Here is a 22082-nt window from a genome sequence, read left to right on the forward strand (position 1 = left end):
TGGAACTCGAAATCCATCCGGCCCAAACACAGAACGAATACTTTCAGCAAATAATGTACCTTCCTCTGCCCTAGGAGCAATGTTTACATGTGCTAGCATGGAAAAATGCAACTCTAGTGCTTCTACCCAACACAAAGGGTGGTACCCCAAAGACCAATTCTGCTAACCACAATCTCCGTGCTCAACACTATGCACCTAACTTGAAAAGCTGGGAGGATAGTAAATAGGCACTATGGGGGAGGGGGGGGGGGTCTTATTTTCCACATTACCTTTCGTGAGGAGAGTCGTGTGGGGAAGGGGTTATAGCAGATGGCAAACCCTTAAGTGTCCCCAATCTCGACCTTTTAACGTTAAGCTTCACTACCCCACAGGACAACCTCTGAGTTACCAGCTTCGCCCACTAGCACCTATAATTTCCACGCTACAAGTATGGGCCATGACTTGACCACACTGAAGCCGAACCTTCCCCACCCCGTCGTGGCCTACGTAGACTTTGGAGCCCACACGTATCAGGATTTTTAGTCTCAGAGTAAATAACGTTTTACCTGAACAAATGCACCATTTCTTGTTCCTACTGATGTTATGCAAGGTGATGTGGATTTGTAGAGTGACGTGAGGGTATCGTAGCGCAGTGATCTCCTGGCGCCCCCTGCTGGTGGCGGCTCACACACCCGCTAGCCTTATCGCTAGCCTTAGGTTCTCTTAGGAAGCGCGCTCAGTGGATCAGAGCCTCCAGAATCCATAGGGGGTCTTTCTTCCTCCTATCCAGTCATCTCCTGAACAAAGTTCCTCTGCAAACATATAGTATTGTAGCATCTGTACAGCACTTTCCTGCCCCTCAAGAAGCCGCAGGGCTTTTTGAAAATACATATCACACAGAGATCAGATTGTGCCAAGCTGGTTACATGGATTCCAATACTGCAGGGCTCATGCACCCCTTCATCCTTTCAAGGTCGGCAAAAGAGAGACAACTAATACCACTGTCACCATGTAACACAGAAACTAGCATCTCTTAACAAATCACTAAAAGCCACAAGCTTCTAGCACGAAGAGCATCACAAATTCGGCATTATAAAGCACAGATGGGTGACACGGTTAGCTAGAAAATTTAGGGAAACCAAGGTGTAACCCTTGGACACTGTCTCCGGGAAAACGTAACACTGATTTCTGCCACTTTCTGTGGCAGGACTATGATAAAGGTGTGACGATCTAGAGCATTTTACGGTAAACTATAAAGACAAAAAAATATCAGTTTTAGTTTTTTTTGTTTTATATAGCGCGGACAAGACATCCGAGCGCTTTACATGAGCACCAGTTTAGTTACAGATGAACACATTCATTTTTTTAGGCACGGGGAGATTAAGTGATTTGCCCAGAATCACAGGATGCTGAGCGTCATTGCCGAGACTCGAACCCGGTTCACCAGCTTCAAGGTTCACCGCTCAGGCCATAAGGCTACATCTTCTCCGAGGCGGTGCACTTTGCAATATTTGGGAAGATTTTAGAAGCCCAAAAAAGGTGATTGGTAAGCTCAGCGGTTTAATAGTATTTTTAAGTTTGAAGGAATTGTTTACGTACTCACTGGGACTACTTGTATTTCTGAATAGGAGTGGCTGTTTGGAAGCCGACGTCTCTCCAATGCACAAAACCTACTTCAAGTAGACTTTAGGGGGTATACAGACGTACCAGATGTCTCTGGAGCAGCATCAGGTATTTCAGGGGCCTTATCAGCGCCCTGACACTTTTAATGAAAATAAATGCATGTCTCGTATTTGGGAGTGAGGGTTATAGGCGCGTGCCTACTGGTGAAAGGTTGTGTAAGCTCACGTTTACCTCTCTTGTGGTACAAACGTTACCAAAAATGTAAGTTATTAAATGGTTTTACGGCGTTACCTGTTGTGCAGCCTCCCCTGCTTCAGGAACTATTAAAGAGCCTTGAACAATGCTCCAGGACAGGTCAGCCAAAGGCAAGGCCGCCCTCTCTTTGGACTTCATTGAAACACTGAAGCGAGAAGGGTTATTCATTAACAAATATTTGCACTTTCCTCAACCAGCTTTTAAGAGAGCTTGGCACAATTTTAGATTAAATAATGGCTAGAAAAGGGAATCTGTTTTTTCTTTTTCATTCCATGTTGCGCGATGCAAATAATTCACTCTACACTGACATATGTATTTCTTTACCATCCTGGCGAGCAGAAACACAAATTATACCTTAGCCAGCCTTGTTTTAACATACTTTATGTTCTTGTGCTTGAAGTTTGGTTTGTTTCTTTAGAAAAGCAGGATGTTTATGGTATTTCTATGCTGTGGCGTGAAGAATGCCTCTAAAGGGGGGCCAGTGTGGAGTCTGGGGGGGCAAAGAGTAGGGCAACACCCCCATCCAGATGTGAGAGTAAAATGGCTTTAACAGCAGTTCTGAATTCACTTTCTGGAAGAACGGTTTGACTTTATTTAGAGGGTAGTGTTGGTACCAGGCTGTCTGCGTTTTTTGGGGGTTTTTTGCACTGTGTTCCTCGAGGGAGAGGTCGGTGTCCGGGGTGAATCCACATGACTTTGCATTTAGCAAGAGTTGGGGTTCGAATCTGTCCAGCTCCAGGTTTGTGCAGTATGTAAATGTAAATGTAAATGTATTTATATAGCGCAAATCACCGACACGGTATCTAAGCGCTTGCTTAGGGAACCCGTCCTGGTATTCCCCTGTGAGATACCCCGGCAGGGTATCCACAAGGTGAAAGCCAGGCATCCCGCCGCGAGGGGCCGTAGTGGAGATTAAGCAAGCTATTGCCCAGAGTCGCAGAGTGTGACCCCGTGAGTCGAGTAGGCACCGGAGCGAGAATTATCGAATCCGTGGAATTTTAGAGCCCGAGACCCGCCGAGGCGGGGAATCGAACCCTGGTCCACGGCCGATCTCAGCTTCCGGGTCTGCCGCCTCTAACCACTGAGCCACACTTCACCACAGTATCTGGGTTGTTCTTGGCAAATAACAGGAATTCGGTCTTGGTTGGGTTGAGCTTTAGGTGGGCGCTGGACATGCAGGTCTGGATGATGTGCAAGCAGTGTGGAGGCCTTGGGTATCTGAAGGGGAGGAGACCTTCAAGCAGAGGTGTGTGTCATCGGAATATTGATAAATCTTGATGCTGAATGCAACTAAAAACGCACTATGAGGGATCGAAATGTGTCACGAGATCCCAATTATTTTTGGGGGGTTTCCAAAACCTTCCCAAAGGTGGCAAAGTGAGAGTCTCTTAACAAATGGTCTTTTTTTTGTCATTCTACTTTGCCCTAAAAAGTCCACGGATATGCAACGTAGTCCTTTTACATAGGTGCTTATTTTTCTTTGTTGTCCTTCCTTGTTCGGGGTTGGGCCAACTTTTATTCCAACTTCTATGTTCATGGCCAGCCCTGCTGTTCGATTTTGAAATCATGGTCACCCAAAGTTCAAAACGAGGGCGTTCCTGGTCAGCTTTGCTCGCTGGGAGCTTTGCTATGTCTGCCACCCCTTCCCACCCCCTGTGTGTCAAGATTTGAACTGCCACGGCCCTTTAACCCCGGTGTTAACAGAGACACAGTCTTTGGGGTTTACCATTAATGCCCTGAATGCTAGAAGAGGAGTTCCACAGACTTCCATGGTAATTTGGCACCACAGCAGCACAGCACGCCCATTCTAGGCACCCTATTAAGTTATTCATGGCTCCCTTCAGTGAACTCCACAGACCCCAGAAATCCGAATTATATCTATTGTGAGTACACATGATGTTAAAGTGAAGTTTAATATAACAGAGAACCCTCAGCACCACTTCCTCCTCTTCCTCCTACCCTCCCATTAAAACTGTCCCTTCTGCTACGGTGGCCCAAGGTGACAAACTAGAAAAGGGGAGGTGATGCTAACAGGAAGCAGTTTGAAATAATCCATGTTCTGCTTGTTTCAAAGAAGGCAAACAACGAAATCACATCACTGTACTCAACCTTAACCGCAGAAGGACACGTGGGTGACAGGTTCGCCCGGTACCCAGTCTTAAGGTCAGGTGGACCGGCTCACCCTACTGTCTCCTCTAGCATCAGTTTTCATGATCCTCACTGCCAGATCTCAAATACTTGTTTTTATACACATTGGCACAGGAAAGGAAACTTAAAAATGAAAGGAAACTTAATAAAAATGGCATCTCGCCAATTTCAAGCCCTAATACAATCACACAAAAATATGCATGGTCACAAACTGGAAATATTTATATTTTTAGAGTCCAAAATCCATAAAGAGACAAGAAATGGCCTACCTCAGTACTTAACAATTGCGCTAAAGTCGGAATTAAACTTGTTGAAAAAAACACTAGCAGAAACCCCACTGGCAGAGTCACAAATAGTTAATGTCGATATTTTTGGTGCACGGCTATTCCGTGCATGTCTGCATTATTGCAGGATATTTTTAGGTTCGACATTTGTGTTCTAGAGATGCATCGCATTTTTGGACTTGAAACATCTGGAAGGCAGAGGGGAAATGGTCTGTCGCTAGAACAAGCGCAAGAAACATTCTGCGAGGCATCTGGGCGAGAAGAAACGCACAGTTGTAGCGCAGAACCGAAAACCACAGCTCGGAAAAACGGAGGCATCCGTGGTGGCCCCGGAACCCTGCAACGCACAGCTGGATCCGCAGCTATGAAGACTGCTGTCCTCGCTGGAGGGTTCCTGCCAGGCCCTTCCACGCAAGCAGGGTTTACTTTCACATTCCTTTGAGGCGGTGATGAGAGTTCAGGCCGGCAGTGCAATCCTGTAGTGCCCTGAAGGCCACTGGCGCGCCTCCGAGGAGCTGCACGTGGCCTTCGGAGCACCACAGGATTGCACTGCAGACATTCTAAACCCGAGACAGTCCGGTTTCGAGAGCTTTTGAAGATGCTAACGGAAGATAGATGAGGGAGACAGGAGCGTTGGTTATTAGCCAAGACATTAATCTAAGCAGCAAGTTGCTTAAAATAGCCAGATTCACTAGCCACGCACAACATGTGAGCAAAAAATAGATCCAGATACAATCTAGGGCGGCTGATTACAAAATGATGCAGTCTCGGTGCCGCCTGTTTTTTAAATAACTGACCTCTGCGAGAACCACCCAGGAGCCATGAGGGGTGTGGCTTGATAAAAAGTGATAACATCTGTCCAGGTCTCTGGCCCTCAGATTGTCCATATTGAGCTCCAGGGCTGTGATCAGCAAAGCTGTGCCCTAGCTCAGCTTTCACGTAAAAGTGACCTGGCTCACTATTTCACAAAATGCTGTCCTGATGTAGGATTTCACATGATGGTGCCACGGCTCATACCAACAAAACTGTGTCTGGGCTCATGGGGTCAAATAATGCTAGTGGACCGGCTCATGATTTCATGCGATAGAACTTTGGTGCATAAATTCACACCAATGCATGTTGAGTCCTGGGTTCAAATAAAGGGGACCAGTTCATAGCTTCACAAAATGGTGCCCTAGTCCATTCCATTCCACAGCTACCATGGCTTAACTTTTAGCAATTGTGTCGTCTGTCGTTTCAATGACGTGCGCCCTGGCTGAACCAGCATCATCACCAAATGTTGTTGATTTTCCCTCCATTTCCCTCATTGAAGCCAAGAAGGGGATGAGGAAACAGAGCAGCCAGTGATCGCAGCGACAACGCACTGACCCATGAGAGGGGCGATCCAGGTTGGCAGGCTCACATCACCAACTAAGGACTAGTCACTCAAGCGTAGATGGTGAACTTTCACCTCAGCCCTTGCACCCATCATCCCATAAAAGATACCTCCCGGGCAACAACCTTCAAGTCGGCTTCCATGAGCTATACCTCGACCCCTCTACGAAAGTTGGCCGTGAAGAGTTCAAAATCATGGAGTCGCGTCTAACCACATCACTCCAGGTGTTCAAGAGTCCAGGGCAATATGACAAAAATGTGCAAAAACTCTGAGACCTCTAGGTGCTTTCTGCACCAAAAGGGTCTTCAGAAAAAGCCAATCACTTGTGTCTTTACAGAGCATCGTCAGGATTGAGGATTTTCTATAATTTGTCAATTTCCCATAATGCGGTCAGGGGCCATGAAATGGACAGTCCAAGCCTGGCACCATCTCGGGTCACTTCTAACACGCACTCACATGCTAGTTATATCTGAAAACTGCCAACAAGACCAAGAATAAAGCCTAGACTTCGTCACTATTCTAATAGTGCTGTCAAATGACGCAAAAAAACACATGAAACTGCATAAGGAAAAAGATACTGTTGCACTACAAACCAGCGAAGGGTGGAGTTTCCCCACATGCAGCCTTCAGTTTGTGGGGATTAACTTTCCAAGCCAGTTAGTGGCCATTTCCACAGGACCAACTACTCTGCGCTGTAGAAAAAAAGCATCACCAAGACGCTGAGATTTGAATAAATATATATATATTTTTTTAACTTTGAAAATCTTTGGATATCCTTCTAAAGCAATGGCAGAATTCCTAGAAAAGTCAGAAACTTTTGCTTTAACTGTGCTGTGCGCACATGATCTGTCGGGAATTATTACCCAATGGACTTTTTTGGGGGTAAAATTTAAACCAAAATAAAATATTGCGAAACTAGGGTAGATTATCAGTTTCCAATTTGGACCAATGGTAAAGCGGTACATACACTGCTCGGCTGCTTCGCCACATTTTTTGTTCAATGGAAAATAACTACGATAAAGAGGCCCCAACACATCTGGATTTTTTGGCGCAGCACACAGTTGCCGGTGGCGCCGCGCCCTATAAATGACAGGATGGTAGCTCCCAGTTTGTCCAACAGGACAGAGGAAGCGCTTGGAATGTCTTTGATCAGTTTAGACTCCCCGGAGCCAAGATGTTCAGTTGCTCAGCAGTCAGAAAAGATCCGCCAAACTCTTCTAGGGCGGGCGGCCAAGTTTTGCAGGCCGCCCGCCTTCCCTGCGCTCCATCGGCCGTGGAGTTTGGCAGGTCGCGCCGGGGTCTTCCAACAGTTCGGGATGCTATGAACCATGTTTGCTGTCTTGTTAGAAGAATACTGAACCTAACAAAATATAGGGGATAGAGAAATTGTAACTCAATGTTGATATCTCAACTGTGTTGACCAATAGAGGATCTGGAAGAAAAATGTGCCCCTGAGTAAAAATGGCGGAGCGGAGGTTGGGAGGGGAGAAAGGGTGAGGAAGAAGTTAAGAGTGTAAAAAAAGAACCGAGTAGGTGAACAATTAACTAAGGAAGAGTAGAGGGAGCTAGGTAGATGAAGAGTCTGACCTCAAAGGAGAGAAAATGAAAGAAGACAGAGAAAAAAGGAATAAATGCAGCTAAGGCGGGGAGTATTAGGAGTTTACCAAGTATGTGGGATGCATAACATGTCCATCAAAAGATAGAACATCAAAAAGGAGTGCGAGCGGACCAAGGGAGTAGAAGAAATGGAGAGGGGAAACAATAAGCCGATGGGAGGGGGAGTAAAATGGCAACTGGAAATGGAAAAGATGGAAAACAAACCAGGAGATAAAGGACACAAAAGAAGAAAGTTAATATAGGAAACCAGGTGGAGAGACAAGAGCAGAGGAGGAGTGAAAAGGGAGAGAAAACAGGATGTGAGGAGGAGAAAAAGCAGATGAGACCGGAACGGATGTTACCAGGCTATGCTATTATTGAATAAGCAGGCAGATGAAATAGACAAGAAAGCAGACCAGTGATAATCAAATGGCTGATGCGAAGACCACTGTAAGTATCGCTATTGTCCACAAAAGGTCTTTGACATCACAAAGTGAAAGCAGTGTGTAGGCAAGACCTAAAAACGATGACGGCAGGAGGGAACAGAAAGGAACAAAGGGATGAAAGGATAAAAGCAAAAGGGGATGAGGGAAGGTAAAAGAGGACTATGGGCAGGAGGGGACGAGAATAAAGGATACGATGATTCATGGGGTGAGAGGTATACAAGGCGACAGAGAAAGGAGAGTGAGGAAGAACCTAGGGAGAGAGTGGGTGGAGCCAGGCTAGCTTGAATTCAGTGGCACAGCAAGCAAGGTACCCATGTCTGGGAGTAAATACTCTTGGCCACTTAGAGTGAACATAGCAAACACAACTATTGGGGAAGGAATGCTGAATTAATCATACATTAACCCCCAGTCAAAGATCTGGGGTTAATCCATAATTTTTTTGCCCACAATCCCACCCGGTCCGAACCCAGCCATTGGCAAATCAGTCTTGACCAGGCTCCTCATGGAACGGCCCAGGCCTCCCTAGACCGGTTTAAGCATCCTGGGACCGGTTTCGGGGTATCACCCCTCATCAGCCAGGCTAGCTTAAATCCAATGGCAAAGTAAGCAAGGGACCCACGTCTGGGTATACCCTGCCAACTCAGGCCAAATGAAGCAAACACAAGATGATGGACGGAGTGCTGAAACTTTTCAAGCACTCACCCCAATCATCTGTTCTTTATGCACTTGTAACCCTAAGTGGGCAGGGTACGCCCAGACGTGGGTCCCTTGCTCACTGCGCCACTGGATTCGAGCTAGCCTGGCTGATGAGTGGTGATGCCCCAAAAGTGGTCCAAGGATGCCTGTTTCCGGTCTAGGTAGGACCTGGCCGTTTCCAAGGTAGAGCTGAATCAAGGCTGATTTGCATATGGCTGGGATCAAAACAACCTGGAATGGCACTTGGAGAAAAAAAAATAATGTGATAGATTTAACCCAGATCTGTGACTGGGGGTTGAATGTTTGATTTGTTCAGCATTCTGTCCATCATCTGTTCCTTTTGGAATACTCTAAAAATACCAGCAACAATACCCCTCCCCCTCCGCTTATTAGACATCACTAATCCGCCTTCGCTGCTGTAGGAGCCCCCCCAGGAGCCAGGGAAGGAGAAGGGCCCAAGACAGCCCTCCAAAGACCATCACCTTCCCAGCATGCCACCTGCCCACTCATCACCACCTCCCACATTAGTCATTCCTGAACACGGCTCCCCGCTTTCGTTAATTTCCCTGGGGGGCGCCCGTCGCGCGACGACCGCATGTTAATAAATGACAATTAAGAGCAGCAGGCGGCTCCGGAGGCCGCGGGACCTCCCCGCCAAAAGTCCTGCTAATGAGGGTCCAGCGGGAGGAGCCCTCTCCCCGGGGGCACCATTAGCGGCCCCCCTACTGCCAACTGCACCTACCCCAGAGATGCTACCCGACTCCGGGGTGGAGGCCTCTGGCAGACGCGCCTGCGTCACCAAGCGCCGCACCTCAGGTGTGACCGCATTAGAAACTGTGTGTCTGTGCGTGAGGGGGGGGGGGGGCTAAGGTAAAATAGCACTGCATGGAATGTTTGAATAAATCAGAGGCTGGCACTCTCTGGTTTATAACCACTACTAGACCACGGAATAATGCACAGCACAGTGAATCCAGAAAGATTCACGCTGCAAAACCACTAGAATTGCCCCGAGTTGCCCTAGGATGGGACCTAAAGACTCAGACAAAATGCATGGCTCCCAAGCGGCCTCGTGCCTTGCAAAAACCATTGAAAAGCAGGCCTGGCTTTTTTGCCATCGGAACAGTGCATTCTGGGACATGTAGTCCACTCTTGGAATGGCATACAAATGTCACCATGAAACCCGCCGCACGCTAAGAAGCCAGGACTGGCGAAAACGGGGCACGTGCTACGGTGTTTCACACCTATGGATGTGGCGCAGTGACCGCCCAGATTAGGCGGGGGGGGGGGGAGGTAACTGACCACTCAAACTCAGCAACAGTGCAAACTGTCCATAGGGTTCAATGTTGCCTGAAATCGGAGACGTCCAGCTGTATCACAAGTCCGCCCTCGCCACATTGTGTAGGCGTCTTACCCACAGAGAGCGAGGCAGTGGGCACTGTACCCATCCCGACCTGGGCAGTGGTCGTGCTGCACTTCAACCACACAGACCAGGGCAGCGGAACAACCACACAGACCAGGGCAGCGGAACAACCACTGTCCCAGGGCAGCAGGCGAGCCCAGCACCCACCCAAACCTAGGCAGCAGCCCTGCGCAATGTCAGGCCTCGGCGGAAGGACACCATCTGACGCTCTAGTGCGGACTTATATCCCTGGATGCCTGCCCAGTGGACATACAGCCCCGGCCCTAAGCAGACCAAGGGATGGTATTGCATCCACCGAGACCTGTGCAGCTGACACTCAGCTCTGTCCCTACGCTGACATAGGGGGACCGGTCTTACACCCATGGACCCCTGGAGACCTGTGCAGTGGACACCCAACCCTGCCCTACGCAGACCTAGGGGGACCGGTCTTCCACCCATGGACCCCTGGAGACCTGTGCAGTGGACACCCAACCCTGCCCTACGCAGACCTAAGGGGACCGGTCTTACACCCATGGACCCCTGGAGACCTGTGCAGTGGACACTCAGCCCTGCCCTACGCAGACCTAGGGGGACCGGTCTTACACCCATGGACACGTGTGCAGTGGACACTCCGCACTGCCCCTATGCAGACCCAGGGGGGTGGGATTGCATCCCTGGAGATATGTGAGCGGATATTCAGCTCTGCCCCTACGCAGGGCTAGGGGGACCTGGACGTAGGCCCTGCGTCCACTCAAACCTGAGCAGTGGGCACTGCACACACCCAGATCCTGACAGTGGTACCCACGCGCACAGACCAGACTGGCACAGAGGACACTGCATCCTCTCAGACCAGAGCAGTGTGGCCACAGCCCCGCACCTACATAGCAGGGCAGCTCTTGTTGTAGGAACCCCAACGATCCTGGCAGTAGTGTGAGGGGAAGCAGCCAATGAGAAGTGCCCAAACCCAGGGGAACTGGTTCCCTGGCCCGGCTCAGACACAACCGGCCTTTCTTCCGGTCTCTTTGTTAGAGTAATCCTGCTGCGGTTGCAAAACTGGACGGGACGAGGGGGGTAAGAGGTGGAGAAGAGTAAGGGGATGGGGGTGTAAGGGGGAGAATAGAGGACAGGAGAGGAGAAGAGAAACAGGGGGAGGGGGTGACAGAGCAACGGAGGGAAACGAAACGGGCAGAAATCCAGGGAGGGAATGAAGTCGGAAGTAGAGACGAGTTCATCAGGGGAGTATAGGGCTAGGACCGGAAGTGAGGGAAGGAAAACATGATAGAGAGCAAAGGAGGACAAGAAGACGGGGGTAGGAGGGACAAGGGTGGGAAGCAGACAGAGGGCGCAGGAGCGAAAGAGAAGAACGACTGGTGAGAAAGGAGAGTGAAAATCTGCAGCCCTTGAAAACATGAAAAGAAGGGAAAAGGAGCAGGGTAAAAAGAGACGGTTAAAAGAAACAGGGAAGGGCGACACGGAGATTGTGAATGGAAAAGAGGGAGGGGGAGACAGGCATGACTAGGAATTCGAGGCAGTGTGCATAGCCATGCAAAACAACCAACAAGTCTGAGTGAATGGAGGGATGAAGACATAAAAGAAGGACTAACCACAAGACGAAAACGAAGAGGGAACTAAGAGAAGAAAGGGGACGGAATAATCAAGAAATGATGGAAGGAAGGGAGGGAGGGAGGGAGGGAAGGAAGGAAGGGAGGGAAGGAAGGAAGTTATAGAGGGACGGAAGGGATTAGGGAAACTGAAGCTGAGGAAGTAACAAAAAGGTAAGAGCATAGAAAAGGGGAGAGAAGAATGGAGTGAATGTAAGAAAATGTAACAGGGTGAGGGAGGAGAGTGTGGGGAGGGGATAACAGAATGCAGTGGCGAGGACAGAACAGTATGTTGAGGCCTGAAAGGAAAAGGAAGTGTGGAAAGAAAAGAAGAGGGGACAGGAGGCGGAAGGTGTTGAAAGGAGTGTATGGGGCAGGAACTAACGTCTACAAAAGAAAGAGATGGGGGCTGTAACAGGTGATTTAGAAAAAGAAGAGGTGCAAGGAAAGAGGGTGAAAATGCGAGGTAAAGTGTACAGGATGAACGAACTTTTGAAAGTAGGAGAGCAGCGAAGGGAGAACAAGCACTGGCAAAGACAAAAGGTCCGGGTTTCATGTGCTATCGCTTGAAAATCCAAACGTGCACAAATACAGTTTAGCATGTTAAAGCCTACCGGCTTTGAGAATAGGGGGAGCGGTAAAAAAATGTGTTTCTGAATAAAACGTGCATTAGAGATGAATAACTGAATGGGACAGTATGATGATCGAGTGTGCTTTTCAGATTTAAAATAGTTCCTCACGTGTTGGATGGAAGCACTTCCTGGAAGGCTGATGCACCAGTCAGCATGAAGTAAGAGAGGAAAACTCTTCTGGGAGGAACCAAAACCCATTTTATGTTTATTTTAAATAACCGGTGACAACAGGCAAGTGCAGACAGCTGCGCGGCCAAGTCAGACCCAAAATGTGAATGGATGTTTAAGGTTCTTGTTCTGTTCAAGGAGGCTTTAAATAAGGGACAGCTAATCGGACTAATGTATGCCTATACAACAGGGGCTTTATGACTCATTTGATACAGTCCATTGTATTTAGAACGTTTCAATTACAAACAATACAAATTAAAAAAAAAAGTTGAAATACTTTTCTGCACGGCCACCAGACTAAATAAACCAGCCTATGTTATGGTTCTCGGATACCTCCCTGGTTTAAATTCCAGCTGACCAGCTACACGTGTTTTTCATTTGTCCCAGGTTGAACATAGGTTTTTGAAAACTGGACTACATAGACGAAAAGGCAAAACAAGAAAGGGCCATTTGCCGATTTAAATTGCAGTTAAAACTAACAAAACGAAGATGCAAAAATCAATTGGAATGTGCACCTCAAATTGACTGCTATATGCTCCACAGCAGGTCATTCACAGTCCAAAACTCCAACTGCCAGCAGCCGGATCCAGCTGAAACTATTCGTAACTAAACAATGGGGGTTTCCAACAGGATCAGCCCCGTTTCCAGGCGCCCGCCATCCTCTCCGACGTCACTCAGAGGCTTTGGGCGCACGCCGTTGTAGAAGGTGCGCGCGCGCGGCCGCAGAGGGCGCACGCGTTACGCAGCAGCATCAGGAACCCCTCCTCATGATTCCATCATTTTCGACCAGAATTGAATTACTTTGAGAACAAAATCAGATCTGAGGTCCAAAGCTCCTGGCACGGCCCTTAACGTGTCAGCCAGATGTTACCCATCTGTCCACAGGCGCCCAGCAGGGTGACGGCAGGGGGGAGGGGGGAGGGGGTGGTAGGAGGGCAGCAGGTGGAGGGCACCGCCATGTTGGTGGGAATGTGGGGGGATGGAAGGAAGGAGGCAAGGCCAGCAGACAGAGGGAAGTGAGAAAGGGGCAGGGATGGAGGAGGGTGGGGGGGGGGGAGAGTAAGGGGGTAGCAGGAAGAGGCGGAGATACAATGGAATGTTTTGTGGCGGGAGGAGGAAGTGACGAGGTAGGCGACCCACCTGGTGGCTCAGTGGCTGGCTAGTGGGGCAGATGAGGGGGCACTAAAGATGAACCAATTCTAGACTATCAATCCTCCTTTAAGCATGGCCAGCAACAAGCACTGCCCAAACAAACAGAAAAAGTGATTTTTTTTAAATGCTTGAGTTAATTTCAGCCACACTCTTGTCCACCATCGTCATTTCCTCACTGTACCATTGTCAACAGAGGGCATCTTTATGCCAATCAAGGTCAGTCTTTGCTCCAGCAGGAAAAATGCAGCACAAACAGCAGGTAGGGCCCCTCTAATCGGAAGGACTGGCGCAGTTCATGGGCACCATCAGCGTGGGACAGTGAGCAAGGGACCAACGTCTGGGCGTACCTGGGGCATTTTGGGCAGGGGCAAGACTGCCCCAAAGGTGTCTGACAGGGAACAATACACTGCACTGAACCAGCCCAAGATGGCAGCAATTCAACACAAGGAAAAGGAGGGCGACAGAACAGCCACCTTCATGCTACAGGCAGTGCTTTATTTGAACCAGTGGTTTCCAGTGCTCAGTACCAGCACTTAATTATCAACCCCAGCATTGTGACAGTCTGCCACAAGATGGCACTGTCTGGCTAATTTAGATACGACCACAACAACAGATAACTATTCATTCAATATACATTAACAATTACTATTAGCTGCCTCCCAAGCCTCTTTTTTTTTATAGCTTTATGGCCTGAAATAGTCTGAATTGTCCCATTTGTAGGAGTGTGATGGTTAGTAATGGTGTTACTGGCACAGGCTGCACTGGTGCTGCACCGATGAGAGCCCTGGCAATTTTTTTAATTTTCTTTTTTTAATCTACAAAATAAGCACAAGACCAGTTCAATCCATTGATCTGGAAATGACAACAAAATAAAATTGAAGAAAAAAAAATTAAACGAATGAGAGTAGATGACTGATTTTTCAACGACTTGCCTCCGCCGCTCAAGATACAGTATTGAGATTAGACGCAGGCGGCTGTGAAGAGGATAAATGTCGCCTTCTCATCGAACGTGTAATCTAACCCGCCTTTAATCCAGGTAGTGCACGCCGGGCCCTCCGAGCATGCTATTACTGCCATCTGCAAGGAGATTATCTCGCCGATAACTCCGCGGAGAATTAAGGCAATTCGCACCATAGCGGAAATATAACCGGTGTGCAATTAATACCGCTCGGCTCCTTCAGGGGAGCGGGGAGAAAGTATTTGTGGCAATCACTCCTGCCCTGGGTCGAGGTGGTGGAACCCACAACCCACCCAGGTCAAAATAGGTGCATCTTTTAGGGTACTCTGTTTAGGAGACTATTCAGCGTCGTAATGAGAACTTTCTCATGTTCATGGATTAAAACGAGGGTATCCCAAGGGTTGTATGACGTTACAACGCATGCTTTTACAATGCATGCTGTTACAATGCATGCCATTACAACGCACACCTTTACACGGACTTACTGTCGGGGGTGCGCTGGAAGTTAGAATGGTATAATTTACTATTCCAACTCCAGTGTGTGCAACAGTAGGGAAGGTGTCGGCATTAACTCCAACACCTTCTACCCCCTGCAACAAGCCTTTCACATTGTAATGACATACGTTGTAATGGATTGCGTTGTAACGCTTCCATTGTAAAGGCTATTTCCCATCCGAAGTGACGGAGTAGCAACCACTACCATCACCAAACTTACCACCCTCTGAAGGATAGAAGACTGTGCTGGCCTCACATGGCTTAAAACCGGTTACCTGTGGCCACAGCAAATGGACCTATCTACCACACCAGCTAACTAGCTGCAAACACCCAGGAATCCCTCCAAACCAGATGAATGTCCTGGGACACAGAACTAGAAGGACCGATTTTCAATTTACCTTTCAAAAGAGTCACCCTCCTGAAAAATAAACTCATTTCACAAGACCTTGTTTATTATTTTCCATCCAATTTTTTGTTGTGTGTGAACCGGGTCCAAGCAGGCACCGGGGCGCTTTTAAATAATTTCTTATTTTATTGACAATGACAAGCGATAGTACAATTACAATGATTTCAAAATGAATATTCATGCTGGACTGAATGCGGACAAATTCGTGGTTTTATAATTCTCCACAATTCTTTCGTAGACTTTTTTAAAAAAAAAGTACATACACAAAAAATATATTGTACTGCTATTTGCTGACTGTTTTTGTGTCTTAACTTGAGAAGCTCGGAAAATAGGAAGCAATATAAAAATAGAATGCAATCTAGACAACTACAGTCGCACACTGTGCATTCCCTTCTCCCCTCGAGCTCAGGTCATTAGCAATGATTCAGGACGCCAACTCATAACCACGTGATGACGTCAGGAGTTTAGACTTCCCATCTCAATGTCATGAAACAAAATCGTTAAATAAGGATGACCTCAATGATTTCCCAGAGTTCAATAGACAACAAAGCAATGCTACCATGTCACAGAGTGATGACGTCATAGGTCACATTTCCTCCTTACCAATGCTCTCTGGGAAAAGCCCGAGCTTGTTATATTAAAACACAAGGTCCACTGTCGTGTACTTATGACGTCATACAAACATATGCAGTGGACAAATGTTCACTTTAGACTAAAGTCCTCCAATGCATGGAGTGCAATGCAGTGGGAAAAAGACCAAATTGAGTCAAATCTGACCAGTGGCGGTTCTGAACATCTGGTCCTGCGGGAGGTCTTTGGGCTAGCACAAGCCGCCCATTTTATCAACAAGCAGCATTCACCAAGGCAAAGGAGCATGGGAAAGTTAAATACCCTGGCATGCACTAGTCTCAAACCAGGAACTTGAATGATTAGTCAAAACAGTCCAGGTTTACCAATTTTCGCAACTTGGCGTGTACTAACTACTACTTGACCCAAAGTAAGAGCACTCTTTGCTAGTTGTGATGGTGATTTGCAGTGGTGAAGGAACCACTGTGGGCTAGTGGCCATTTTATGCGCAGTGGGACCAGTTCTCCTTTTGGCTAAATTGTGTGATCTTGGACAACAATCCATCTCAGTGTCTCAACGGCACCCAGGCGCAGGCTAATCCCTAGACAAAAATCAGACGTGTACAGAGATTCTAGAAAGCGGTCTCCACGTGCCACTCTCCATCACCTTAGACTTCCTCTTCAACCCCTCCATGCAACAAGGCAGAGAAGGCGGAGAGCGAGAAACCACTGGAAGAGTGGGTGAGAGCGACAGGTGCATTAGCCAAGGGGCTCTGCGTCCTGTCACGTGCCAGAGGTGGCTAATTTCACACCTCACAGTGGTGTTGGTAAAACAGTCGTTGCCACTTCCAGCATGAGATGCTACACCTTCCTGCTGCTCGAGGGTTACATACACTGCCCATGGTGTGACGGGCTCATGGGCACCTTTTCCTTATGTCTGACCAGCGGTGGAGTAGCAATTGAACTTGACAGTGGAGAAGGCCGGACACGGACACTGGCCCTATTAATTTCTGTATTCTAGACAGGTAGACTCCACAAGGATGAAAGCATGACCCTGTCTTTCAATGATGATTCATGGACAGGTTTCGGCCACAGCACTTTAGCAGAGTCGCTATCTCTTACCTTTGCTACCACGCCCTTGAAATATTGGCGTATTGTTACTTTCAACCCTCCCCGCCCCACTATGGTCTCATACATTGACCTCTTAATCCACAATCATACGGACAAGCGTCCCATCCCATAACATGACACCCGCCCCACGTTGGTCACCACACACACAGAACATGGAAACACTTCCCTCATAGGCTTAAAGCAAATACACACACTTCCAACTACACGCTCACATGGTGTAGTATGCTATTTGTATAGATAAGCGCTTAAGTGTCCCATAAGTTCCTTCAAGGCCCATATCAAGGTATACATTCACTCAAATATCCCGTGGCAGCCGACATTTCTGTGCAAAATCAAGCCCTTCCATCCCGCCACCATCAGCCCATTTTCAGGCTATGTACATTTTACACATAATTTACTCCATTAATTTCTGGAAATGCGTACCTCACCCCACGCATGTACAACACTAAGAGTAATCATGTTAACAAACTTCAATATCTGGTGGAATAAAACGACTTAGCCAGGAAGACACAATTTGGTGTAGCTAGAGAGCCGGGATTTGCAGCGGTTCTGCTGATTGACCAACAAGAGATAAAATTATAGATACAATACTTGTGTATATCATAACCACTGGCATTGCTCCGAGTAGCATACTATTGATTATGTTGTTCTCGGTGAACAGAACGACCCAGGTCCAAAAATAGTATGCAGTAGTAGTTAACACCGCAGACACCAGCCACATCGCCTCACCTGACTTAACACGAGGATGTCGCTAGAAAGCAATCTGCAAGTGGACATTAATGGAACATACAAAAGCATACTACAGACGTATACCTCGATTGAATAAAATATACATGAATGGTAACTCACCGAGTTGATGCAACCCAGCTCCTTGTTCAGGAGCCAAGGCAGGGACAGCTTGCCTTCCCCTCTGTAGCAGGATTGTATCCGCTCCTTGATTTTTTCCTTGATCTTCTTCAGGGTGAAGAGACAGAGGACGGACTCCTTGGGTGGCTTGACACGGTTCTTCTGGCCCTGGGAGAAGACCGTGAAGAGAATATCCTCCTTTTCAGAAATGCCTAGCTCCCTGGCCAGCCGCTTACCCGGCTTGCTCAGGTACGCATCCTGGATCAGGCGGTACTCGATGTTATCCTTGACGCAACCAATGGGGAACTCCACGTACGAATAGAACTTGGGGTCATCCACACACAGTCGGACAATCTTGGAGGTGAAGAACTGCTCCCCGGTGGAATCCGGGGAGGTGAGCTGCGTGTCGAGCTGCAGCGTCAGGTAGTAGACGAACTGCTCGCTGCTGAAGCTGTAAATGTAGTAGATGTCAAAAGACGGGAACTTGGAGAGCGTGTCGGAGGGGATTTTGAGCTGGGAGGAAACAAACTCATCCTGGTAGACAAAGCCAAACATCTCCGCATCCTCGTTGTCGGCCATGAGCTTGCGGCTGGACAGTGTGGGGAAGTACTCCGACTTCCCATCAATGGGTGTCCCAATGAAGAGCTTGTTGTTGCCGCTCGGCACCTCGATAATGACTCCCGACATGGTGCTCGACTCATTGACGCTGGAGAAGTAGTGCTCTTTGCGGTGGTGCGGCTCGCCCAGCTTGAAGAGGTCATCCAGGCGCACAAACTGGCAGATCCCTTGCGAGGCGCTGCCGCAGGCGATCAGTCGGTTCCCAGAGTAGTCTACCAGTAGCAACTTGTTGACATTGTTGGTGCTTACCAGCCCATGCGGGCAAGACTGGACACTTGGAGGCGGGTAGCACTTCTCGTTGTCCTCCACGGGCCCAGTCACGTGGGTGCCCAAAAGAGTGAGGTTGTTGGAAAGTTTATAAATCCGGTTCACGGCCCCCAGGTACACCTCCCCAGTTTTATTGTGGACCACCAAGTGTGTAAGACTCCAGTCGTGGACTGTGTAAGTTGAGAAGGGTTTTGTAGTCCCCTTCACGGACTGTAGGCGTGCGGTACCCAACAGGAGGAGGGGCCAGAAGTACTCTATTAGAAGCCACATCTCCACAGATGCACCCCCAAGACTGCACCCCAGTGCACCAAAATAAATAGATCACTCCAGAAAATAAAAGAGGACAGGCCCACATCCACCAGCGCCTCGTGTTCGGAGCTCTTCGTTTAGGGCATGGTCAACAAGAGTTATCCGATATTCCTGGAAGAGAGAAGAGAGAATCAGATCACAGCACTGGTTCAATAAAAACAATATATATATGAATCTACAAGCAAATCGGCTGTTTAAAGATCCAGAGAGTAAAAAAAAAAAAAAAAAAAGCAAATTTTAAAAAAGCAACTCTGTCCCAAACAACACTTTCTTTAATAGAAAAATACTCCCTCTCCAATTTTATTTCAAAAAAACATTTTGCAAATTAATCACTTACATTCCAAAACAATGAACTTTCAAATTAAGAACATGCCACTACATAGCAAGCTTGGCCATTTACATCATTCGTCGATGGGGACGAGGCCAACGAGATCTGTTGGGTGGGGGGGGTGGGGTGGATCGGCCTGGGGGGGGGGGGGGGGTGGAGGGAGGAAGAGCGGTGCAATGGATGATTAATTGCAAGCTATTTTGTTGATGGCGAAGCCATCTGGTTCTTGTTTTTTTCTGAATAGCAATTTTGCTGGATACAGTGAAAGAAAGCTATGGATTTAAGTGGGAACTCATTAAAATGGAAACAAGGAAGTAATGGAAACAGAAAAAAGACTACCCTTGTTAAAGTTGAAGAGATGCAATAGTTTGTCGTGAAGTTGAACTGAAAAAGTAATAGAGATGGTGCTCTTCCGGGTTCTAAAGTGTGTTTCTTAGGAAATGTGAGACAAAAACAGAGGCACCAAGACGCAGTATAAAGTGGAAGGTTTCACGCCAGGGTCGTGGCACGAGACAGGTTGTGCGTGCCGTGGTGAGGGGTGATGCTTGCACACACCTGTGATGGCTTGGCACGGCTGCAGCGGAATCTGCAACATTCATACTCATTTCATAAAAATGCACAGCAATTAGCTTCCCGTTTAATTAAATTAAAAACGATTAAGGTAACACTTTTAAACATTAAGTGCAGGTCAGGTTTTCGTCTCTCGCGTTCTGTAGCAGCCTCTCCATAATGCTTGGGATTAAATCATCTGTCATTATACCCTTTCAGGCGTGACTTCAGGGATGCCAGGTGCGGCAGGTGCCACCCCTGGCTTGCCCTTGGTACCCTTGGCAGTGCGATGCTACTCCTGGTCCTGACAGCAGGGGGAAGAACTACAAAAACAGAGCTTTGAGCAGTTTCCTCTCTGTGGCCCTCCCCCGAATCCCCCCCAGCAATAAACAGAAGACAGCTGAGGGTCATGTGGCGACCATTCATTTACACATTTATACAATTACTGAAAGCAGCTCAGATAGCTCAGTGTGTTAAGCACACCTTGGATGTGCGAGAAACCTGGAAGTCAGAAGTTCAAATACTTTAAACAGCACTGCACTACTTTATTCGCTGGACACTAATGATAGGATTGAAACGGACTAGGAGAGTCGTGGCTGGCGAGGAAAAATACGCTTGCTGCAGCTCAAAGTGTGGGGGGAAAAGTGAAATTAGTCAATAGGTCAGAAGCTATTGACCACTTTCACTTTTCACCCCACACTTTATAGCATAGCATTAGTGTCCAGCAAATAAAGTATCTTCGGACACTCACAGCTATTTTTAGATTCACTTTCACTCCCACTCTAATCACTACACATCTGCTCCAACACCCCATCTTCTAGGGCCTAACGGCAAACATATAAGACCTACGGGAAGGAGCCCCCTTGTGGGGCCCGTTGGACATTGCAGCGCCAGCCCAACGAGGAGCTGCCCTATGATTAAGCAGGACACCTCACGGTGTGCGTGAGGGCCCTTTCTCCTTATTGGAGCTGCCCCCTTCCTACCTTCCTTCTCTTACCTGGAATCTCAGCACCCATTGACCTTCCAGACCCTCTCCATAGGAACTGCATACCTCTTGTTTCACAGCATATTTATATAACAATTTATCACCCAGAGAGATTAAGTGATTTGCATAGAGTCAAGTCAAGTCAAAAGTGCTTTATTCGAGTTATTACTCATAAAAGCATAATATACACAAGAATTTTAAAAACAAATTAAATTTACAATCCAGCACATTGACGCAACACTATAGGTTACATATAAAAATTCAATCGGTTAAAAGGATTAAAACATTTGGTGAAAATAATTTTCAAGATGTGAAACGCTGGAGTCTAAAAGCAATTATACAAATGCAAAAAATCAACTAATCAAGACAGAGAATAGTTAGTTAACTAGCAGTCTCTATCTTGATACAAGGTCGTTGATAAATAAAAAGCAGTAATGTCAAATTCATGAGGACCAATTTGTCACACAGAGAATAGTTATTTAACTAGCAGTCTCTGTCTAAATTGTCGGGCAGAGAATAGTTATTTAACTAGCAGTCTCTGCCTGAGCATCCATGCCCAACCCAGATATTTTGCTGTAGCTATCAGGATCCAAGAAACTTGAGTCGTACAAATAATTCGCATAGCTACAGAACTACTTGATGTCCCAAGGTTCCTGCACATAGGAGCTAACCATACTCGTCTTGGAATAACATATGATCCGCATGAAAACAGAAAGTGACCCAGAGACTCATCCCCCAACCCACAAGCTGGGCAGGTGCTATTTCCACCTGAACCCCATTTAGCTGTCAATGTTTTTATAGGAAGTGCACCGGCTCTCAGTTGGAATAAGAGCTTCCTATCACCTGGTTTGGAGATGATATCCCAATATGGTTCCAAGACTGGATACATTTTGGCCTCAAGAAAATGCGAAGACATGGACCCAGAGCTTGAAGCATTTAAAGTTTTAGTAGCAATCCATTCCCAAAAAATATCTTTTAAGACACGCTTAGAAGGGAAAGATGTCCCAGCAGGGTCCTGCCATAAAGAACTCAACCCTAGCTCAAACAATATAGTTTTCAATAATTTAAGCCAGCTTATCTTGTGAAAGCCATCAGCCTTGATCACATCCACAAAACCCGCGGCATAATGTGAGAGCTCAGGAGTGGTCCAGAGTCTGCGCCAATACAAGATCGGGCGTAATCTGGCCAAGTCCTTGATTTGTTTCCTTCCTAGATCGTATCGGAGAGGCAACAACGGAGTACTTTTAGGTGTACCGGTAAGAGTTCTTAA

At 47.4% G+C, this 22082-nt stretch overlaps 1 protein-coding gene across 2 annotated transcripts in view; it reads right to left on the minus strand.

Annotated features, from left to right (window-relative positions):
• Window positions 1–22082, minus strand: part of PLXNA1 (plexin A1) — a 589805-nt gene that overhangs the window by 499613 nt on the left and 68110 nt on the right. For both annotated transcript variants that reach the window (XM_078661729.1, XM_078661728.1), the window contains exon 2: window positions 17760–19061. In XM_078661729.1, coding sequence (XP_078517855.1) covers window positions 17760–18911 — 1152 coding nt within the window. In that variant the 5' untranslated portion in view covers window positions 18912–19061. The remainder of the gene's footprint in view (window positions 1–17759; window positions 19062–22082) is intronic.

Source organism: Lissotriton helveticus, chromosome 9 (genome assembly GCF_964261635.1).
Source record: "Lissotriton helveticus chromosome 9, aLisHel1.1, whole genome shotgun sequence".
Lineage (NCBI taxonomy): Eukaryota > Metazoa > Chordata > Amphibia > Caudata > Salamandridae > Lissotriton > Lissotriton helveticus.